Genomic DNA, 22,520 nt, shown 5'->3' with positions numbered 1-22,520 from the left:
TAATATTTCTGCCATTTCTTCATTACTCTCTACACAGTGCTCCTTGTCACCTTTCAATTTCACTATACCACTTCGGGCCTCCCTTCTTTCTTGGATAAATCTGAACAATGTTTTGTCTCCTCACTTTACCTCTTTGGCCACCTTTTTTTCCCACTTGACCTTTTGGATTTCCTTAATTCTTTCTTCATCCTTTATATTTCTTGACTGCTGTTCTATTTGCTTTTATTTTTTCAGCTACTTCCTTAGACAATCAGATCAGTTTGTTTCCTCTCTCTCGTTTACTTTAACTTGGCCCACTGTTGTTCCACCTCACCCATTTTCTCCCAGTCTTCCAGTTCTTCCTCCAGGTATGTCCCCATTTTGACAGTCTATTTTTGAAATTCAAAGCTGAGGTCTTTGTGTGTCTTCTCTGTATCTTAATTCATTATCACCATTAATAAGCACTAGATCAAGTATCACACCCTTTCATGGGTTCCATTACCATTTGTTTGAGCAGAGCCCCTTGAAGGGAATCCACTATCTTTCTAATTCTCGTAGATTTCATAGAATGAATACTCCAATCCACATCCAGCAGATTAAAATCTCCAAGCAACACTTCGCCCTTCTTTCCCATCTTTTAGATGTCTTCTAGAAGTTCTCTGTCCAGTTCTTTTGTTTGAATCGGTGATCTGTAGATCACACCAGTAAAAATGGAAGTACCATCTTCTTTTTTTTTTAGGATGGTCAACAATGCTTCTTCTCTACCCCACTTCCCTTGCAATTTAGTTACTTGTATATTGTTTTTGACATACAGAGCTATTCCTCCCCCTTTTCTGTCCTCCCTTAGCAAGTTATAGCCCAAGATGGCCATATCCCAATCATGAGATTCTGTGAATCATGACTCCATAACCGCAACAATGTGCAAGTCCACCTCCACCTTTAAGGACTGCAAGTCCGGGGATTTTGTTACCCAGATTATGAGCAGTTGTAGTCATAGCTTTCCAGCTGCTCTTCTTAGTCAACTTTTCTATATTCTTGAACTGATTGATTTTGTTATATTCTCTTCCCTTTTCCTTTGCATCTGCATTAGGAACATGGACAATACATGCTGCAAAAAGGTATACATTTTGCTTAAGGAAGAAACTGAGTATCTACAAGACATGTGAAAAGCTTTGCAGCATTTTTACCCAATCCTTAAAGTTGACCCTTGGCCTTTTATAGAGCTCTTCATAAACCAATCTTGCTTCTTCTTGAATTTTTTCCTCAGAATTGGAGTTCTTTGCTGGCTTCTCATAAATGACCTTTGGTTCATCATATACTTGGATGTAATATTGTCCACTGTAGCAGTTCTTGACTTCGCATATTCCAGATGTTTTTCCAGAGCCTCCACCCTTCATTTGCAGGACACAGATTTGTTTGACTTCCACAGTGCCTCCATCTCAGGTACCGCTAATTACTAAGAAATACTGCCATAGATAAATGGGTCCTTTGTCTTCAGGTGGTAAAGGTGATATTTAGAGATACAATATTTTCTTAATAAAATGGAATCTGATTAGATAAATTGTGACATTGATATTGAAATTTTTTTCATAGCAAAGAGCAACATGAATAAAAACTTTTCTGCAATTGGACCAGATCCGAATGTGGCCCTGTTTGGCAACTAGAGGTGTGTTGGAGTGTCTATGTCTTCCTATGGAAAATGTTCCAGCAGTGGAGGTCTCACTAGAAGTTCAGAGGGTGGATATATTGGCTAACCTTTGAAACCCTTCTAGCACCAGGAGTTTCAGAGGGAGTTCGGGGGTATATGTAATTTTGATAGGTTGTTTCTTTCCCAAAAAAGGATGGGATGGCTTAGAGAATATAAAAATGCCTCCAACAATCCACCAAAGGGAGTTGGCTGGACATTTCATTTGTTGAAGGACCTATGTACATACAGCTGAGTTTGAGAAGCAGTGAAGCAAAGGGAGCTGGGAAAAGGGAGGAAGAACAAGGAGAAGTTGTCCTGGCCTGTCTCTCCAGTCTTTTGGCGTGACTCTGGAGAGAACCCTTTCCTTGGGATATTTCAGAAGTGAGACCTGAAGCATCTGTCCAGCAGAAACAAGGGGAGGTTCTGAGTCATCTACTGAGTTGTGAGTACTGTGAGAAAAATCAAAATTGGGGGGGGGGGGGGGGGGGGGAATCAGCAGAGATCCTGTGAAGGAAGGAGCAGAGAGCCAAGGGTTGCAGAGACTTACAGAGCATAAGATCTGCATCTGTAGAAATTGTGTGCCTGTTGTAACTGCATTTTTTCTACCATGGACTTTGTTTTGTATTCGCTGAAATCTGATGTTTTTCTTCTGAGTAAGCTTTCTTTGGATTTGGGAGCACAACCTTGGTGTGGACTATGTTTTTATTTCTGAAGTTAACCTCTGCCCAGTTTGGCCTTGCAGATGTTCTTCCCCCAGCCCATGGGACCCAGAGAACTCTTTCCCCCACCCTAACTGAACAAATCGAGAGTTTCCCAGGGCTGGGAGGGTGACCGTGGCTGATAGGGGGAGGGGGTTACACACAGATGACATTTCCCCTTTACCCGAAACAACTACCAACTGCTAAGAGATAACATCTTAATTCTTACCATGGTTATTTGCATTGTTCTGCTGCACTGAAAGGTCATCCTCCTCCTCCTCTTCTTCCTCCTCCTCCTCTTCCTCCTCCTCTTGTGTTACTTCATTCATGCTTTCATTTTGTATCTAGAGACATAAAATGAAATAATTTATTAATTTCTTACTTTAATTCTCTGCTTTGTAAATTATACAGCTATTACATATAACCATTTCCTGTTCAGAGATTCTTATCTGCTATCATCTGTTCTGCTATACCCCTGTCTAGTCTACCATTTGTTAAACTTCCACATATCTGCACTCCAAAGAACTGAGTTCATCCAATTAAAGCAAGTTTGTAGCCAAGTTGGCAGTAGGTTTAGGGTTGGACTACTAGAGAAATCATGTCTGGCTCAAATTTCATTAACAGAACATCACCACTAGGGCATGACCCCCAGTAGGCGTGGCCGAAGGAGCTACATTCTACTCTTTCAATCTAAAGAGGAGAGTGATATTGGAGAAATTACTTTCCTGATAATTTCATTTTCCTTAGTGTACACAGATGGACTCAGGACCAGTGGATTATGTGCTCTTCTGCTAGCAGATGGGAGACGGAGTCAGATTTCAAAGCTAATGTCACTCTAGATATACCCCTGCAGTAACCTCAGCTCTTCAGTATTCTCTTCAAAAAGCCATTGTGGATATATCTTTGCTTAATTAACTTGATTCAACTAATTTCAAAACTGGAGACCGCCAGTGCACTCAACCAATTAACGCCAACACCGGACAAACTGTGGGTGTCTTGACTAAGGGTAGGCAGCGGCTTACCCGTATTTGCTTAGTCTCGAGGTTCACGTTCCGAGGTTCTCTTCCTCTGGAGCAGCCATGGGCAGGATGCTGAGTCCATCTGTCTACACTAAGGAAAACGAAATTATTAGGTAAGTAATTTCTCCATTTCCTAGCATGTAGCCAGATGGACTCAGGACCAGTGGTATTTACAAAAGCCACTCCCGGACGGGGTGGGAGGTGGCCCGTGACCCACTTAATACTGCCCTTGCGAAGGCTGCGTCTTCTCGGGCCTGAATATCAAGGCAGTACAACCTGGAGAAGGTGTGCAAGGAGGACCGCGTCGCCGCCCGACACATCTCAGCGGGCGACAGCAGCTTGGTTTCTGCCCAAGAGACTGCTTGGGCCCTTATAGAATGAGTCTTAACCTGTAGCGGTAAGAGCTTTCCTGCCTCTATGTAGGTTGCCTTGATTACTTCTTTGATCCAGCGGGCTATGATCGCCCTCAAGGCTGCTTCTCCTTGCTTCTTCCCGTTGTGAAGAATGAACAAGTGATCCGTTTTGCGTTCCGGCTCTGATCTTTCCAGGTATTGCACCAGGAGTCTGCTGACATTTAGGTGGCGAAGAAGGCATAAGTCTTCCGAGTACTTATGTTCATCCGGAGTTGGCAGGGAGATGGTCTGGTTCAAATGAAACTCAGAGACCACTTTCGGTAGGAAGGAGGGGACGGTGCGCAGTTGTATGGTTCCAGGAATGAACCTAAGGAATGGTTCCCGACAGGATAGTGCCTGTAGTTCGGAGATGTGACGAGCTGAACATATTGCCACCAGAAATACAGTCTTCAATGTTAAGAGGCGTAGTGACAGACTGTGCGTTGGTCTGAAGGAAGCACCGCTAGGAAGTCTAATACTAGACTGAGATTCCATAGGGCACCGACCACTTTAGGGGTGGCCGGAGTTGTTTAACTCCTTTCAGGAAGCGGGACAAATCCAGGTGAGTTGATAGTCGGATACCGTCCACTTTGGCTCTGAAGCAGGACAGTGCAGCTACTTGGACCTTGAGGGACAACCCCTTCTTCATACTGTCCTGTACAAAGTCCAGAATCATGCGAGTATCCTGCGGTCCTCACACCAGGCTTCGAATATATGACAGGATGTGGAGAACTTGTGCACTCAGAGCAGGGTGTCAATCATGGCCTTCGAGTAACTTCACTTCTTCAGGCAAGTCCTCTCAAGGGCCAGACCGTAAAAGAGAATCGAGACTGATCTTTGTGAAGAATCGGGCCCTGCTGGAGCAGGTCCCTGTGTGGAGGTAGGCACAGAAGGTTCCTCGCAAGGAGTCTTTGCATGTCTGCGTACCATGGTCGCCTTGGCAAATCCGGGGCCACTAGTAGAACTAGTCCCCTGTGATACTCTATCTCGCGGATGATTTTGCCCAGTAGCAACCATGGGGGGATGGCGCACAGTAAGTCTTCCTCTGGCCAAGTCTAGACGAGAGCGTCGATCCCTTGGTAGTGTGGCTCTCATCTGCTGCTGAAGAACCTGGGGACTTAGGCACTGAGATAGGTGGCCAGTAGATCCATGGCTGGGAGGCCCCAGCGATTTACTATCAGTTGGAAGGCTGTGGTTGACAGCATCCATTCCCCCGGGTCCAGGCTCTCTCTGCTGAGGAAGTCTGCTGAGACATTGTCTTTTCCTGCGATGTGGGAGGCAGAGATTCCTTGTAGGTTTATCTCTGCCCATGCCATGAGAGGCTCTATCTCCAGCGACACCTGCTGGCTCCTGGTTCCTCCCTGGCAGTTGATATAAGCTACCGTTGTAGCATTGTCTGACATTACTCGAATCGCTTTGCCTCGGAGTCTGTGGTTGATTCGCAGGCATGCTAGTCTGATTGCTCGAGCTTCCAGGCAGTTTATATTCCATTCCACCTCTTCCTTGTTCAATTGTCCCTGGGCCGTCAGCTCCTGACAGTGGGCTCCCCACCCTCGCAGGCTCGCATCTGTAGTGAGCAAGGTCCAGTTCGGTGGGGATAGGCTTACTCCTCTGCTTAGGTGGTCTTCCTGTAGCCACCACTGAAGCTGAGAACATACCTCTGCTGGTAGTTGGAGGCGAATTGAGTAGTCATAAGAACATAAGAAATTGCCATGCTGGGTCAGACCAAGGGTCCATCAAGCCCAGCATCCTGTTTCCAACAGAGGCCAAAAACCAGGCCACAAGAACCTGGCAATTACCCAAACACTAAGAAGAACCCATGCTACTGATGCAATTAATAGCAGTGGCTATTCCCTAAGTATACTTGATTAATAGCCGTTAATGGACTTCTCCTCCAAGAACTTATCCAAACCTTTTTTGAACCCAGCTACACTAACTGCACTAACTACCTTCTCTGGCAACAAATTCCAGAGCTTTATTGTGCGTTGAGTGAAAAAGAATTTTCTCCGATTAGTCTTAAATGTGTTACTTGCTAACTTCATGGAATGCCCCCTAGTCCTTCTATTATTCGAAAGTGTAAATAACCGAGTCACATCTACTTGTTCAAGACCTCTCATGATCTTAAAGACCTCTCTCATATCCCCCCTCAGCCGTCTCTTCTCCAAGCTGAACAGCCCTAACCTCTTCAACCTTTCCTCATAGGGGAGCTGTTCCATCCCCTTTATCATTTTGGTTGCCCTTCTCTGTACCTTCTCCATCGCAACTATATCTTTTTTGAGATGCGGCGACCAGAATTGTACACAGTATTCAAGGTGCGGTCTCACCATGGAGCGATACAGAGGCATTATGACATTTTCCGTTCTATTAACCATTCCCTTCCTAATAATTCCTAACATTCTATTTGCTTTTTTGATTGCTGCAGCACACTGAGCTGACGATTTTAAAGTATTATCCACTATGATGCCTAGATCTTTTTCCTGGGTGGTAGCTCCTAATATGGAACCTAACATCGTGTAACTACAGCAAGGGTTATTTTTCCCTATATGCATCACCTTGCACTTGTCCACATTAAATTTCATCTGCCATTTGGATGCCCAATCTTCCAGTTTTGCAAGGTCCTCCTGTAATGTATCACAGTCTGCCTGTGATTTAACTACTCTGAATAATTTTGTATCATCCGCAAATTTGATAACCTCACTCGTTGTATTCCTTTCCAGATCATTTATATATATATTGAAAAGCACCGGTCCCAATACAGATCCCTGGGATAGTGGGTTCTATCGTGACAGTAAGGAGCGTTGGAGCGGTCGCATGTGGGCCCTTGCCCATGGGACGACCTCCAGGGTTGATGCCATGAGGCAGAGGACTTGAAGATAGTCCCATACCTTGGGGCATGCATTGGTCATCAATCGTTGTAATTGTTCCATCAGTTTCCTTCTCCTCGGGGAAGCAAGGAAGACTTTGTTCTGTTTGGTGTCGAAACGGGCCCCCAGGTACTCTAGAGCTTGAGAGGAATGCAGACTGCTTTTGCCAGTGTTCACGACCCATAGGCTCTTGACTCTGGTCACCTGCCAGCTTTCTTCCGAAGACTTTGCCCTGATCAGCCAATCGTCCAGGTAAGGGTGTACCAAGATCCCTTCCTTCCTCAGTGTTGCCGCCATGACCACCATAATTTTGGAGAATGTTCTGGGGGTGGTTGCTAGGCCGAAAGATAGTGCTCGCAACTGGTAATGGTGACCTAATATCACAAAGCGAAGACAACACTGGTGATCTTGATGGACTGGAATGTGAAGGTAAGCTTCGGAGAGGTCCAGGGAGGTTAGAAACTCTCCTGGTTGTACTGCTACTATGACGGAACGAAGGGTCTCCATGCGGAAGTGTAGTATCCGCAGATGACTGTTGACGTTCTTGAGATCCAAGATGGGTCGGAATGATCCTTCCTTCTTGGGAATGATAAAATAGATGGAATAGCGCCCCGTATTTTGTTTGGGTCCAGGAACCAGAGTTATTGCCTTCAGACTGAGTAGTCTTGTCAGGGTGGCTTTCACTGCCAGTCTCTTGGAGTGGGAGTGGCAGGGTGACATCATAAATTTGTCTCGAGGGATGCTGCGGAACTCTAGAGAGTAGTCTTCTTGAATGATGTTTAGTACCCATTTGTCTGACGTGATCTCGACCCATCTTTGGTAGAAGAGGGCAAGTCGACCCCCTATTTCCTCTTCCTGTGGCTGGGTTGGCCCATTCTCATTGTGGAGCATGGCTGGAGCCTGGCCCAGGCCTGCTCTTTGCTTGGTCTGTCGGTTCCGAAAGGGCTGGGACCTTCCGGAGGAACAAGGTGCCTGGAACTGCGAGTTCCTGTAGGGTCTAAAGCGTTGTGAGCCTCTGCCCTTGGTTCTTCTGTGTGAGGGACCCTGAGAACTTTTATTCCTATCTTCCAGTAGCCGAGGCACTGGGGATTTGCCCTATTTGCTGACTAACTTCTCCAATTTGCTTCTGAACAAGAGAGATCATTCAAAGGGCATTCTTGTGAGATTTGCTTTAGATGTTGCATCAGCGGACCAATTCCATAGCCATAGTTGTCTTCTGGCTGCCACTATAGAAGCTATGCCTTTGGTTGAGATACGCACCAGGTCTGAGCTTGCATCTCTCAGGAAGGCTGCTGCAGGTTCCATCATCTCACCGGTATACGTTCCGGAATTATTTGCCTCTCGAGAGGAGGAAGCATGAATGTGTCACCAGTGTGCAGCAGGAAGCAATCTGCAATGTCATTGCTGTTGCATCGAAGGCCTGCTTAAGGATGGATTCCAATCGTCTATCCTGAGTTTCCTTCAATGCAGCCCCTCCCTCAACGGGAATCGTTATTCGCTTTGAGCCAGCACAGACTATGGCGTCCACTTTCAGGAAACTCAGGTGTTCCTTGGTCGCTGGTTCTAGGGGGTATAGGGCTTCCGAGGCCCGACCCCCTTTGAAGATGGCCTCCGGGGCATCCCACTTCAGGTCAATCAGCTCCTGGATAGCTTCCATCATTGGGAAGTAGCATGAGGCTTTAAGAAGGGACACCAGGATGGGGTTCTTCTTTGGTTCTGCCATAGAGTCTGTGCCTGGAATACCCAGAGTCTGGGAAACAAGGGCTGGTAGTTCATCCTTGTGGAAGAAGTGAAGCATGGTTCGGTATGGTTCAAGGCCTGGAGGAATTTCTCCTTCTTCCAGGGAGTCGCCATCATCATCTGAGGTGTTTGGGTCCCTGTCAGGGAAATTCTTGGTTAGGCGAGGCATGCCTCAAGGCATCTGAGTAGGGCCAGGAGGATCATGTGCTTCTGGCAGGGGTTGAGCCCAGGGTGCAGCTGGGGCTGATTGCGCCTGAACGAAGGCTTGCAGCTCTTGGAAAAATTCTAACCAGGAGAAGGTCCCTGGATCCATATTAATTCCAGGGGGAGTCAGCATAGGAGCCCCTGAGGTGCCCTCTTGTGGAGAGGCCATCTCAGAGATGCATAGATCCGAGGAACTATCGTCTGTAATAGTTCTGGACCCATCCCCTGACAGTGAGGGACCAGGCTTTGGTTCCCCCTAGGCTTCCTTGCAATGCTGGCACAGGCAGGACTCCAGTTCGGGCTGTGCGACTCTTATGTGGCAGGCTGTGCAAAGAGAGTGCCTTCTGGCCTTCTTGGGTGCCGGTGTCATTGCCTCTAGCTTCAAAGCACACGTATAGCTGTAAACGCGGCTCTGTGTGTAGTTGTGAGCACAGTGTGCGCTCGGTTGTGCGTGTCTGTATTGGACGCGTGCAAGTTAGGGACATCGGCTGCCCGGCCTGCCCCCCACGTCCCGTTGGTTGAGAAGAGAAGATGGTACAGTCTCCTCTGCATGTAAGATGGTGCCCAGAGGGTCTTCACGTGGACCCCTGCACCAGATAGGGGCCTAGCCCAACCAGGGCTGCTCAACCCAATCGGTGCTCGCTTTTACCTCGCTGGGAAGTAAATCAAATCGGTACAGCAATCCAAACTTCGGAGACCTGATTTAAAGTTTTCTGTTTACCTGGTCTCGGCGCTTACCGATCGAGTGCTGGGACAGGCTCCAGCTGCGGGGGGAGAAGGCTTTACCTTCACCACCACACTCTGTTTTGCACCTGCTGCCTTTCAGCCACTCTGGGGACTAAGTCCACGCTTGGAACCGCCTACCGGACCATGGCACACCATTCAGGGATATCGGAAATCACCTCAGGAATTCTCAACTGGGGGAGGCACCCTTAGGTTTCACCGCAGGAGAGCGGGGCTCGATCTTCTTTAAGGTAAGTTTTCTTTCTTTGCTGTGTTTGTTAACACTATTCTAGTGTGTGGGATAGTGTCCGCATCTGCTAGGAGACGGAGAGATACTGAAGATCTGAAGTTACTGCAGGGGTATATCTAGAGTGACGTCAGCTTTGAAATCTGACTCCGTCTCCCATCTGCTAGCAGAAGAGCACATAACCCACTGGTCCTGAGTCCATCTGGCTACACGCTAGGAAATGTGAAGATGTGTCTTGCCCTGCTCAGGATAAGCAAAAGAAAGCAACTTCAGGTAATCTTTCTAGTCTGAACAAACGCTGTCTTGGTAGTTGACTGCAACTTTCTTCATTTAATGGCAGGAACAATAATATAAGGCAGCAAATTTCCCTTTGCAAAAAAAAAAAAAATTGCCAATGTAAAGGACTTTGAATGTGAGCCAACCTTTTATTATCAGCAGTAGTGGTCCTAATAATATGACTGCCTAATGTCTCCCCAAGCTTTTTGGACTAGGTTCTGTCCTAAACATGGTTTTTTAGGCTGAAAAGATCAAATCTGAAGAGGAGAAAAAAGTGTTTTTATTGCCACCTGTACAGTAGGATTCTCTTTCATTTTCCTTCCATCAACATTCTGGCTTGGCCAGAGTAGCGACTGGCGAAGAAGCATCGGGTAGCTGATTACCAAAAAGCAGGAGGCATTTTGTGGGCATGCAAACAGCAGCAACGATCCATCCCATGGAAATGAATAGCACCGTGCACTGGGCTCCTGGATTGAAAGCTAATCTGTATGGTGAGTTCATAGGTCATTGTATCATGATGGACAAATCATTATCCCATTAGGCTTGGCAGCTCATGGGACAGCCTCACGAGCCGCCCTACTCACTCTGACGTGGCATGGACACTGCCAAACACGGCAAAGCACACCACCATCCTGGCTCCTCCTAAAGGGCCCGCAGTGGGAAGACAGCTGTGGTGCCTTCTGATAACCTCATTGGCCCCAGTCTTTAAAAGACTCCTCCAGAGGAGCATCAAGATGTCTCAGCATCAACTCTCCTGCATTTGCAGTGTTGCTCCTGCATTCTTGCTTTCTCTGCGTTCCTGTTGTTCCTGCATGTTCTTGCTTCCTGCCTCATCTTCTCCAGCCTTGCCTTCTCCTGCTTGTTTCGTCCAGCCTTGTCCCCTTCTCCTTTTCTCACTAGTCCATCCGTGTGTCTTTGTCCATTCCTGCCTGTCCTCCTGGTAGACATCTTGCTTTGGACCTGTCCTCTTGCTCGGACCTAACCACGTTTGCCCACTGACTCCCCAACCCTTGGCCTGTCTCCGTATCTCCAGCTTGCTGCCTTTCCTGACCCCAGGGTGCTCTTGAACTCTTACTCTCTCCACCGCCCTAGGGACCTGCCTAAGTCCTGCCGGCTGCCAGAACCCAAGGACTCAACCTGCGGGGGAGGCGGCTAGGATAGGTGAAGCTCCAGACTGTCCCACCACAGGGCGCATTCACCAGCTGCTGGCATAGGCCTCAGATGTTCGCCTATGAAGCTATGTCAACTACACTGCAGCACAAAGGGCTCACTCCCAAGCCAATTATTACATACCCTTACCATTGCATGAAGCATTTCTAACACTCCGCCTCTTCCGAACACTATTAAAAAAAGAAAAAAAAAAAAGTCATGACAAGGAGTTTCCACAGCATAAACATTTATACTTCCTTTTGGATCTCAGCATACTGTATATTGAGAGCACTTTTGAAAAGTCATTTATCCAGGTAAAAGGGCTGAGTGAAAATTACCTGCCCTTAACACGGTTGAAGGTACACACAGGTTTCCACCTCAGGCAGACTTTTACCTGCATTAGAAGAAGGCATTCTTGGAGTGGGGGTGTTTAGGGCGGGGGAGGAATAACATATGTAGATTGTATTTTCAAATTATGAGCATTATGGCAAAACATACCTACGGGAAAGAAAGATGCAAATGTTTAAAGTGAAAGTCCTCGCACACTTTCCTTTTTGGGAATTAGTGCAAAGTCTGTAGGTAAAAAAAAAAAAGTACCCACTACGGACTTTACAGTAATGCGGGCAGGTTGGAAATTGCCTCCACTAGGGGAGGAGGAGGGGCAATAATCAAACTGTCCGCACTTAAACAGCGCAGGTCAGAGGCGTCATTAGCACCAGGCACACGGGGCCCGTGTCCTGAGTCTACAGCTTGGTACCTCAAGTCTCAGCGGCTTGATATTTTTTTAAATTCAATCTCAATTTATCCTGCTAGCAAGCTACTGCTGCAGGTCACACTACATCATTGGGATTGGGGCAGTCAGAGGAAATCAAGGCCGCCTGAGATCTGCTGGGGTGCAGAAAAGAGGCTGTCTGCATCACCCATGCCCACAGCAAAGCTTAAGAGGCGGCTGCCACATTGGATGGGCCACATGGCCTACTGCCTCGGGCTGGGCCATGCGGTTGAATAGAGAAGGCTGCTGTATCAGCCCAACCCCTGCATTTAAGAGAGGAGGTTGCTGCATCATGCTGGGCTGTGTGACTGAAGAGAGGACAGCTATTGCTGCCTGCACTTTGCAAATTCCAAGCACAGAGAGAGAGAGAGTGTGTGAGAACTTGTATGTCTGTGTGTCTCTGAGCAATAGCATGTATGAAAGCTTGTGAGTGTGTGTATGAGCATTTGCATGTGTGTCTGGGAACAAAAGCATGTAGGAGTGTGAGCAATAGCATGTTTGAGAGCTTGTGTGTGCATGTGAGTGATGCTGTGTGGGCCCAAGGAGGTGGCTGATGCTGCTGCCTAAACATTCAAGGCAGAGAGAGTATGTGTACGAGTGAAAGAGAAAGCATGTGAGAACATATGAGAGAAAGAGCATGTGAGAGAGCTTGTGTGTGAGCATGTCTGTGTGAGAGAGAGCACATGTGTATATGGCAACCTCAATATAGAGGCTGCTACTGCTGTTTGCATATTCTAGGGAGGGAGGGAGAGAGAGCGCATGTGAGAACATATGGGAGAGCGTGTGTGTGTGAGAGAGAGAGAGGGAGAGCATATAAGTGTTTGTGTGTGCGAGAGAGCTTGTGTGAGAGTATGTTTGTGTGAAAGAGACAGCATGTGTAAGAGTGATGCTACGCAGGCCTAAGGAGGAGGCTTCTGCTGCTTCTATGTTAGAGGAAAAAAGAGAGAGAGCGCAACCATTTGTGCGTATGTGTGAGTGCGAGAGAGAGCGCGAGATAAAGAAAATGCATGTGGACATGTGTGAGTAGATGACTATGTATGTATGTATGAGTGCGAGGAGAAAGTTTGCCTGCCTTTCTCCCTCCATTAATCTGCGATAATCTCAGGATCATTTGAAAGCAAACTTTTCTGGGTAAGGAGAACAAAGGATTTTTTATCCTTATTTATATTTTAATTATTGCATGCTATTTGATGTGTTTGCTTTTTTTAAATAAATAGTTTTAGTGTTTAGGAAATTTAAATTTTTTATGAGTTTTTAATTATTCGATAATCTTTGCTGGCAGCTGTTTTAATCCTATAACTCACTACACAACAAGGAAACCTCTTGTTATGTGGTTATTTGTGCGGTTGCCAGCCTCGAGGCAGCCTTTTATTTTGACTGCCTCCTTCGGATAGCTCCCGTGTTTTATTCTTTATTTCTTTTCACAACCAATTTTTTGGTTTTTTATTTTTTCGTTTTTTTTATTTTTTCCTTATTATGTCATTATTCTTTCCAAGTCCATTGCTCGATTCCCCCGTTATGCGGACCGACCCTTACTTTCGGCTATGAATGCTTTAATCAAGTTCACTTATCTCTTTGATGTTCTTAAAAATTGCCGCTGGTTTTTGGGTCTATCTCCGCCTGCCCCCCCTGTAGGGCAGGCGGAGATAGACCCAAAAACCAGCGGGGGAATCGAGCAATGGACTTGGAAAGAATAATGACATAATAAGGAAAAAATAAAAAAACAAAAAATTGGTTGTGAAAAGAAATAAAGAATAAAACACGGGAGCTATCCGAAGGGGGCAGTCAAAATAAAAGGCTGCCTCGAGGCTGGCAACCGCACAAATAACCACATAACAAGAGGTTTCCTTGTTGTGTAGTGAGTTATAGGATTATTATACAAGGCAACGAGGTTGGTTATTGTATTAGTTTATACTGGCAGCTGTTTTAAAGCATTTGTTTTATATGTATGGTTTTATTATCATGATATTTTATATTTCTTGATTTTATAATTTGATGTCTTATGTGGTATGGTAATGTCTCAGGTTTTCCATTGTTGTACTGCATACAGAGTGTGACTTGTGATTTCCAATTCAGTTTTCTCCAAGAAAACAGATTGGCTTCATTTATTTTCCTGATAGGAGGTGTACTAGTGTTTTAGGATCTAATGTAATATTTGAAGTGTTGCCTTTTCAAAGGTAGGGTTGTTAGTGCGAGCTGGCAGTTAGTGCTGTTTACTATATTGTATTGTAAGAGCAAGTTTGCTTACCGTACACGGTGTTTTCCGTGGGTAGCAGGATAAATTAGCCATGACTTTGGGAATGTCCTCTGGTCCTCTAGGGGGCAGACCTCTCTCAAAGCAGACAGAGCTGTGCTCTATGTGCCCTCGTGAGAGTATCTCCCATGTGACTCCCATCCTGCCTCAGTCTGTTTTCCAAGCTCTGGATGGGGTCCGATAAGAGGCTGTCTAGGGGGGCGGGTGGGAATTCATCCTGCTATCCATGGAAATCATCGTTTACGGTAAGCAAACTTGCTCTTTTCTGCAGATAAGCAGGCTGAATTAGCCATGATTTTGGGGAGTCCCAAGTTGGAAGGTTGGAGCTTTGGCGCCCCCTGGGGGCAGTGTATCACCTCTTCCAGTTTCCAATGATACAATCAACCTAACCCGTGGTCGCAGACAGTCTCTCACTTGTCCTCGACAGATCCTCGCTACCCTCTGCAGCTATCTGCTGACCAGCAGCAGCGTAATGTGCAAAGCATGCAAAAATGGTCATATGGCGGCTCGCGAATGTCCATGACGAGCGCATCTCTCGTAGTGCGATGGATGCCACAATTGCTGTGTCTTGGTGGCCTCGGTGTAGCATCAGAATGTTTTATGTTTTCTGGAGCAAGACAGGATGCACTAGGACCCGGAGCCCGGGCATTTCATCTTGAAGGACGCCCCAGTTGAGAGTGCTAGACTCCAAATTTACGCAGTGGTCACAGTAGGTTGGGCAGATTTGGGATCCAACATGTGACATCACCTTCTGCATCTGCCTTAAGCAGCTCCAGGAGATGGTTGGCCCAGTTATCGCCTGAGTAAGATGGAGAGCTGAGATAATCCCAGGAAGGGTGAGGACTCGTTCATAGCGTTGCCCTGTCGCAGCGAGATTAGAGGTATGATGAAGCAGTGGATAAGCGCCCGTCATTCACTGACCCTCTTTCCTGGGTTGAGTCAGGCTCAGGCTAGAGTTTCATGGGACCACTCTCCTTTACTGCTGGTGTAGCCGGAGGATCCATCGGTAATCTGCAGTTCAATGCTAGGTATGACACCAGGGAGTCATCCTGAGGAGATGATAGGCTGCGAAGGCACTGGCGTGCCCTGCCCAACGCAGTTGCCCTTCTTGCTCGGCATGGGGGGAGAAAAATTTCTACACGCCTTCTGGGTAGCAGAGGTTTGATCCGTGTTCTCCACGCCACCTCATGTGCTTGACGCAATTACCACGGTAGTCCTTCCAGGCAGAGTACTTACTGGAAGACCCCCCCTACACCCTCCCAAATGAGAAGATAGCTGCTGCCAAATGAGCCGATGCCCCGGCTTCAACCAGTCACTCCGATGCTTCGACGTAAATGCTTCAATGCATCGCATCGATGAAGCACATAAAAGCCTTGGCTTCGATGAGGCGCACGGATGTGTCAGGTTCGGGGAAAGCGCTTCGATGCATTGAGTGGATGGAGGCGCTTGGATGCATCAAATGGATGGAAGCACCTCGAGTGGATGGCAGCACATTGATGAAAGCACTTCGATGCATCATGTGGATGGACATTCCATGATGCTCCACCCTGAACTGGCATGGCATGCTTAACAGTTCCCGGTTCACCATAGGGCCTTGCCGAAGAGACCCTCTCTGTTCTCGCTCTTAGAGAAGTCCCATCTGGGACCCGGAGCGGACTCAATGACACCTGGTCTGACACAAGCAGCACAGACCCAGCTTCCACCATCCGTTGTGAATCTTCCTCCAGAGAACGAAGGTAACTAAATTAATAACAAAATAAAGTAAGAGAGAAAGAGCTCCGCATGCACCCAGCAGCATGGAAAGAACAAGATAGACCCAAAAAGCTACAAGATAGGCAATCTAGAAAAGCCGTGAGCAAACATAAGAGAGTAGATGCCAAAGAATGTCTTTTTCAATATCTTTATTGGTTGGAGACGTATGAAAACAATAAAAACGCCCGAATCAGGCCGAGTTTTGCCACATCCCAGTGGCTGCCTCAGGGGCTTGCCAATGGCTGTCAGATTTGTAGCAAATTGGAAATTATTCGCAGCAAAATGAAAATTATTCTTATGAATTCTTGTGCATGAATCGCAGCACGGACATATCTTAATGAAGAAGCAAGCATCTTGCTTGTTTTGATTGGAGACAGCACACATCAACCGGCGGCATCAAACGTATGAGGCACCATTAAGTATATGGAGCCAGCAGGAATGTATGAGCCAGAAGGAATGTATGAGCCCCTGAGGCAGCCACTTGGATGTGGCGAAACTCTGCCTGATTCGGGCGTTTTTATTGCTTTCATACATCTCCAACCAATAAAGATATTGAAAAAGACATTCTTTGGCAAGAACAAGACAGAGGCAGGATGGCAGTCACAAGGGAGATACTCCTATGCGGGCATATAGAGCACAGCTCTGTGTGCTTTGAGAGAGCTCCGCCACCTAGAGGACGTTCCCAAAGTCATGACTAATTCAGCTTGCTTATCTGCGGAACATTCAATTTTTTGAGAGGATTCATTGTCAAATTGTTTTCAGAATCAAATTAAAGACAGCACAATTTTAAAATGTCTGCAATATTAGAACCCACAGTATGCAACCACTATATAAGTGGCTGCATACTGTGCTGTGTCTGGGTCCCACGGCCAGCTGTTGGAAGCACTTTAAGAAGAGATCAATGAAGGGTGTGGATAACTGATGCACTCATAATATTTCCATAACATTGGGAAAAAATGAGCAATGTGCCCATAATAAGTGTGTATAATTAATGAAATGCATGCATCTATGCAGATTATTTTCCATTATTATTCTTGTGTTTCAAGTTGATTCATGAGTGCACCACTCATCATTGATGACCCTGTTGATCCATTAGTAGATTGTTCATTGCCACTGGGGATGCTAGAATGATGGAGAAGAGAGGGAGAGAGGGCAGACCAGTTCAGGGGCAATGGTGGCAACTTTTTATGCAAATGAGGGGAGGATCAGATGATCAGGTTCCCCCCCCCCCCCCCCACCACCTTCCTTCAGTCCTCTGGTCTGTGGGAAATGTTGACAATGTGAGGGGGTGGGGAGGGGTGTGGAAAGAAAGGACCTATGGGCCCATGCCCCAGATCTTTGAAAGATCTAACTATGCCCCTGCCACATGTACGTTTTACCCACAGGGTTTTCATCAACGATCAAAGCAAGACTCCCCACATATGTTTGCATTGATTATTGCCAAAGGAAAAAGCACAGAGATCGCAGATTGCTTCTTCCAAGGGGACTTTTCCTTTGAAATAACAACTAGATTTGAAAGTGTAATTTACATGTGTCAATTTGCTCTTTTGACCTAAACCCATCCTTAGGAATCCTCCACCCTGTGTAAGTACAGAGGTTTTAGAACATGCATACTGTTCCCTACATTGGAAAGTGGGAAATTTTCAAAAGCCAATTTCCATGAGTAAAATACTGTTTTATCCACAAGAATGGCTTTGAAAATAGCTTTCATTATGTACGGTTCAACATCCATTTTCTAAATCAACTAAATCCCCTATGGAATTTCACCTCTCTCTTATCACTGCACAACCTTTGAGTCTATTTCCAGTTATCTAAAATCTATCATCCTTGTTTCATTTTCATTTCAAACAAAACAAAACAAAACAAAAATCCTGCATGCTATTTGCCAAAACAAATACAAATGGAAAAAAAGCCTTCCAATGAAATGACATTCAAGTGGAAACCTCCCCACCTCCCCCCCGCACAGACCTTGTGGACCATCCTTTTTGAGTTGATCTTCATTGTCCTGTAATGGTACGGAACCAGACATTTTTTTCTGGTATTTTACATTACGATATCTCTAAGCTGTAAATTCTCTTCTGACCTTTCCCTGGCTCCGGGTGTCTTTCCCCATTCTCAGCTATCACTTCCTCTTATAGTTTTCTTCCCCCTCAATCACAGTAACCTTGGTGGTGGAAGCAAACTCCTCTGAGTTTGCTTCCTTGGTGGTGGAGCAAACTCCACCACTGACTTTCTGCTGCGATATCCGTCTGTGCCAGCAAGAAATTTCAAAAAAAGTCAGATCAGCTGTTTCTCCTGGCAGTGCCAGGCGCTGCTGGTCCACAAGTTTGGAAAGTGCTGGAGGTGCACCCCTGTGGCACTGGCTGGCACAGACAGACACTAAGGAGGTAATTTTGAAAAGAGTTTACACGCGTAAAATGTACCTACCATTAGGGATGTGCTTCGTTTTCGGCCCGCCGCAGGAAATATCGTATTTCCCACAGTTCGGGCCTTTGTAATTCGGTGAGGGGGGGGGGGGGACCACATGTATTTCAAGTTAGTGTGCACTAACCAGAAGCCAAGTTTTTCACAAAATTTCAGGAAAAGTTTGTTCTGGTTTCGGGGTCCCTGAATGATAGCACATCCCTACCTACTATTATAGCAATTTTCAAAAAGAAATTTACCCATGTAAAGTGCACTTAAGGGGGTAAATCCTATGGACGATTCTATGGCATATATTTTAGCAATTTTCAAAAGCCGTTTGCCCATGTAAAATGCATTTACATATGTTTAAACATGTACATGCTTTTGAAAATCAGGCCCTTATGCAGACAGTCAAGTGCAGTGGAGAGTGGAGGAAACAGAAGACTCTGGGAGGGAGGGGAAGGGGTAAGACTGGCTTCTGGGTCTCCAGCTCTCAGTCTGTTGTTTTTGCTTGCAAAATATCTCTGGTGGTCTCTGTCTCCATCTCTTTCACAGCAGGCTGTCTCATTTTCTCTCTTATCCCTCCCTCATTTCCCTTCTTGTCTTTATCTCTTCTTCTCCAGATCCCCGGCCTGTGTGATTGTCCAGATCCTTCATTCTGTTTCCCTCTGTGGGTCTTTTCTGGTCCATTTCCTGTTTTCCCCTCCCTGTTATGGTGCTGCTGCTCACAAGTAGTCTTGTGCTAATTCACTGTTTGTGTAAAAACAGGGCAAACTGACTTCCTGACTTTATCCTACTTTTGCCTTAAAATTAAGTGTACCCCCAGGACCGGTGTTATACACATTGAGGCCCAAAGCAGAAACTCTGAAGTGCACTCAGCCAGGTCCACATAGCCTGAAACTCTGCCTATTATCACTCGGCTTTGCTGGAGCCACAGGCAATTTCCTTGTCCCCCGCCCCGCAAACCGATCCTGTCTGGCCTAATCCTTTACCACTTTCTTTCTTTTTTTTTTCTTTCACAATCAGCATTCATGGAAAACGCTGGCATTTGAATAATCTTCTAAGCAAAAATACGGAGCCCGGGAACTTAGCACATCATCTCATTACATCTTTCGCCCATAAACTTGGTGAAACTTGTTGCTATGAATGGCAGAAGCTTCGCTCCCCCCCCCCCCAAATCACATTCAGCACCAGAATACAGAAAATCCGGTGATAAAAACGGAGGATCTGCTTGCATGAAAATATCCGAAGCTTACAGAAATCCGAACTTACTTCTAAACCAGAGCTGCGGTTACTGGCCTATTTGCAGCGAGGGTCGTGAGATCTCGAGCTGGCAGACACCTTTCCCCACCACCAAGCCGGTCCTTCCTGCTCCCTGGCTTTTAATCGTGCAGCTGACAGGAGCTCCCTTTCGGTTTCCTTTCCTTTCCTTTGACTGACGCAGGCCTAGCCCTGCCTTACGCGTTTCTGTCACCGCTGGAGGGGAATTTCTGCAATGGCAGGGCTGCCGTGGGATAGGCCAGGGCTTTCCCAGTACTAACACACGAGAAGGAGAAACGGGCATAGAAGACGTAGCCTCCCCTTTTTATGTGTTCCTTGTTTAATAGCAAATACGAGCACAGTCACGCCCCAAGGCTTTAACTCTAGCTACTTGGGCTAATCCACCTATTTTGTCTGTAGGCAACTATATAATCCAAGTGATGTTCCTGTAGTTTTTGTGCAGTTGTAGCTGCTGGCGTTATTGTTACGCTTGGGTTTTGCTATCCTTCCTGCCCCTGAGGTCCTGTAACAAACGGGATTAAGGCAGGAAGGGTCCAACAATCGTTATTATGTACACCTCCTGCATCGCAGGCAGTCTCCTACTCATGGTCTTGATTCCAGGCACATTAAAGTAACATGATGTAATGTAATTTCAGTTTGCCTCATGCTTTTCCACAGGGTAAACCCATACTCAACATGTGCTAAAACACATAGTAGAACAATACAATAAATGTTTTAATTGCATTAACTTAAAATAAAAATATAAAATGTATCAATATATATATTCAGGGGCTGATGGCAGGAAAGTATCAGCTTGGGGGATTTTTTCAAAACTGGCCCATGGGCTATCTGAATCCCTCCTCTACTTTCCTTGCAATACATATTTCAACAGCTGACCCTTTAGAAATAGATCATGTGACCTGGAGCCTGGCAGAACTGAGCCAAAAGAGTCTCCAAAATACAATTTTACATTTTTCCTAAATAAGCAGTAATGCACAACCTTGAGCAGGGATGAGCAAACAAAAGCTGTAGTCCCCCTGCTATCCATTCAATTGGTTGAGTCCCTCCACCAGTTTGGTTACATCTCTCATATAGATAGATAGCCTGGTACAGTGTTAAAGTCTCTTGTCAACCAATCAGCTCAAACCAGTTATAAAGTAATGAGACAAGCACACTGCCAGCCAGTGTCAGGGGCACACACATGCTCATTTACTCAGATATATTTTCAGATTGAGGAAACTTTATTGGCACAAACCCACTGACATACACCTACTGTCAGTGTGTGGATGAGTATCACAAAGACACACACATTCTTGCTCTCAGACACAAACAACCACACACTGAGAGCCTGAAAGAGAGAGTGTGCATCTTTATGTCAGAGAGAGAGAGAGAGAGAGAGAAAGACATACACACACACACACACACAGTCTCTCTTTCTCAGACACGTACACACTCTGCTGTTGTGGTACTGCTACTCATGTCTTCACACACACAGGCTGATACAGTAAAGTTAGCGGGAGAGCGGGCAAGCGCCCACTCTCCTGTGCGCACGATTCACTAAAACAAATTATTCAAATTAGGGCCCGCGGTCAAAAGAGGTGCTAGGGACACTAGCGCCTCTTTTTTGACAGGAGCGGCGGCTGTCAGCGAGTTTGACAGCCGACGCTCAATTTTGCCAGCGTCTGTTCTCAAACCCGCTGACAGCCACAGGTTCGGAAACCGGACGCCGGTAAAATTGAGCATCCGGTTTTCAACCCGCGAGCCGATTTAAAATTTTTTTTTTAATTTTTAACTTTTGAAACCTCCGATTTAATATCGCCATGATATTAAGTCTGAGGGTGTACAGAAAAGCAGTTTTTACTGCTTTTCTGTGCACTTTCCCAGTGCTGGTAGAAATTAGCGCCTACCTTTGGGTAGGCGCTAATTTCTGAAAGTAAAATGTGTGGCTTTGCTGCACATTTTGCTTTCTGTATCGTGCGGGAATGATTAATAGGGCCATCAACATGCATTTGCATGTTGCGAGCGCTATTAGTTTCGGGGGGGGGGGGGGGGGGGGTTGGGGTTGGGCGCACATTTTCGACGCGCTATTACCCCTTACTGAATAAGGGGTAAAGCTAGCATGTCAAACATGCATCCAACCCCCCCCCCCCCCGAAACTAATAGCGCTCTGACAGTGAGTGGCCCGCCCCAGCAATGCCACATCACTATGTAAAGTTATTGCTTGCTGCCAGCCCTTCCCCAGCCTGCAGCAGCCCCTCCCTTTCCCATTCCCAATCCTCAGCACCCCCACTCTCCAGGAGACCCACAGGTTCCGCAGCCAGCTGCCCCTCTCAGAGCTCAGCCCCGTCACCTCACACTAAACCTCACCAGCACTAAACATGCACTGCCTCCTGACTCACCCCCTTCCTTTCAGTGCCAGTAGCTTACCTGCAGGCACTAAAAAAGCACATCTGTTTCAGCGCCCGCTTGTGGAATGCACACTCAGCCCCTCTCCTGGGCGAGCGATACTCAATGCAAATGAGGGGTCACATTAAAAGGAGGTGCTAGGGACAATTGTACGCCCCTAGTGCCTCCTTGGGCCAGGAGAGGTGGCTGTCAGCAGGTTTGGAAAATGGACACTCGATTTTAGGAGCGTCTGTTTTTGTAACCGGTGCACAGCCACGGGTTAGGAAAATGGACACTGGTAAAATCGAGTGTCCATTTTCTTAACCTGACCGGCTGGCACATTTTTTTTTTTTTTTACTTTTTGGTTCCTCCTACTTTATATCACTACTATATTAAGTTGGAGGATGTACAGAAAAGCTGTACAGAAATTAACGCCTGCCCTTGGGCAGGCGTTAATTTCTGAGTGTAAAATGTGTGGATTGGCTGCACGTTTTTTTTTTTTGCATCCCAGGCAAATGACTAATAGCCTCATCAACATGCATTTGCACGTGATGAGCACTATTAGTTTCCGGGGGTGTTTGGATGCGCATTGTGGACGCACTAAACCCCTTATTCTATAAGGAGTTGTGGACGCGCATCGAAAACTCGCATCCAAACCAAGTAAAAAAGTGCGCTCAGCTGAGTGCACTTTACAGCATTGGCCTGCTAGACTTCTT

At 46.3% G+C, this 22,520-nt stretch overlaps 1 protein-coding gene across 1 annotated transcript in view; it reads right to left on the bottom strand.

Moving 5' to 3' along the window:
* Positions 1-19,642, bottom strand: part of LOC115090527 — a 98,335-nt gene extending 78,693 nt beyond the window's left edge. Inside the window, exons 1-3 of the mRNA XM_029599732.1 lie at positions 19,432-19,642; positions 11,129-11,169; positions 2,594-2,708 (exon numbers count right to left, since the gene is read on the bottom strand). Coding sequence (XP_029455592.1) covers positions 2,594-2,708; positions 11,129-11,169; position 19,432 — 157 coding nt within the window. The 5' untranslated portion in view covers positions 19,433-19,642. The remainder of the gene's footprint in view (positions 1-2,593; positions 2,709-11,128; positions 11,170-19,431) is intronic.
* Positions 19,643-22,520: the final 2,878 nt, after the last annotated feature.

Source organism: Rhinatrema bivittatum, chromosome 4 (genome assembly GCF_901001135.1).
Source record: "Rhinatrema bivittatum chromosome 4, aRhiBiv1.1, whole genome shotgun sequence".
NCBI classification, from domain to species: domain Eukaryota; kingdom Metazoa; phylum Chordata; class Amphibia; order Gymnophiona; family Rhinatrematidae; genus Rhinatrema; species Rhinatrema bivittatum.
This window is presented reverse-complemented; position numbering and strand designations above follow the sequence as displayed.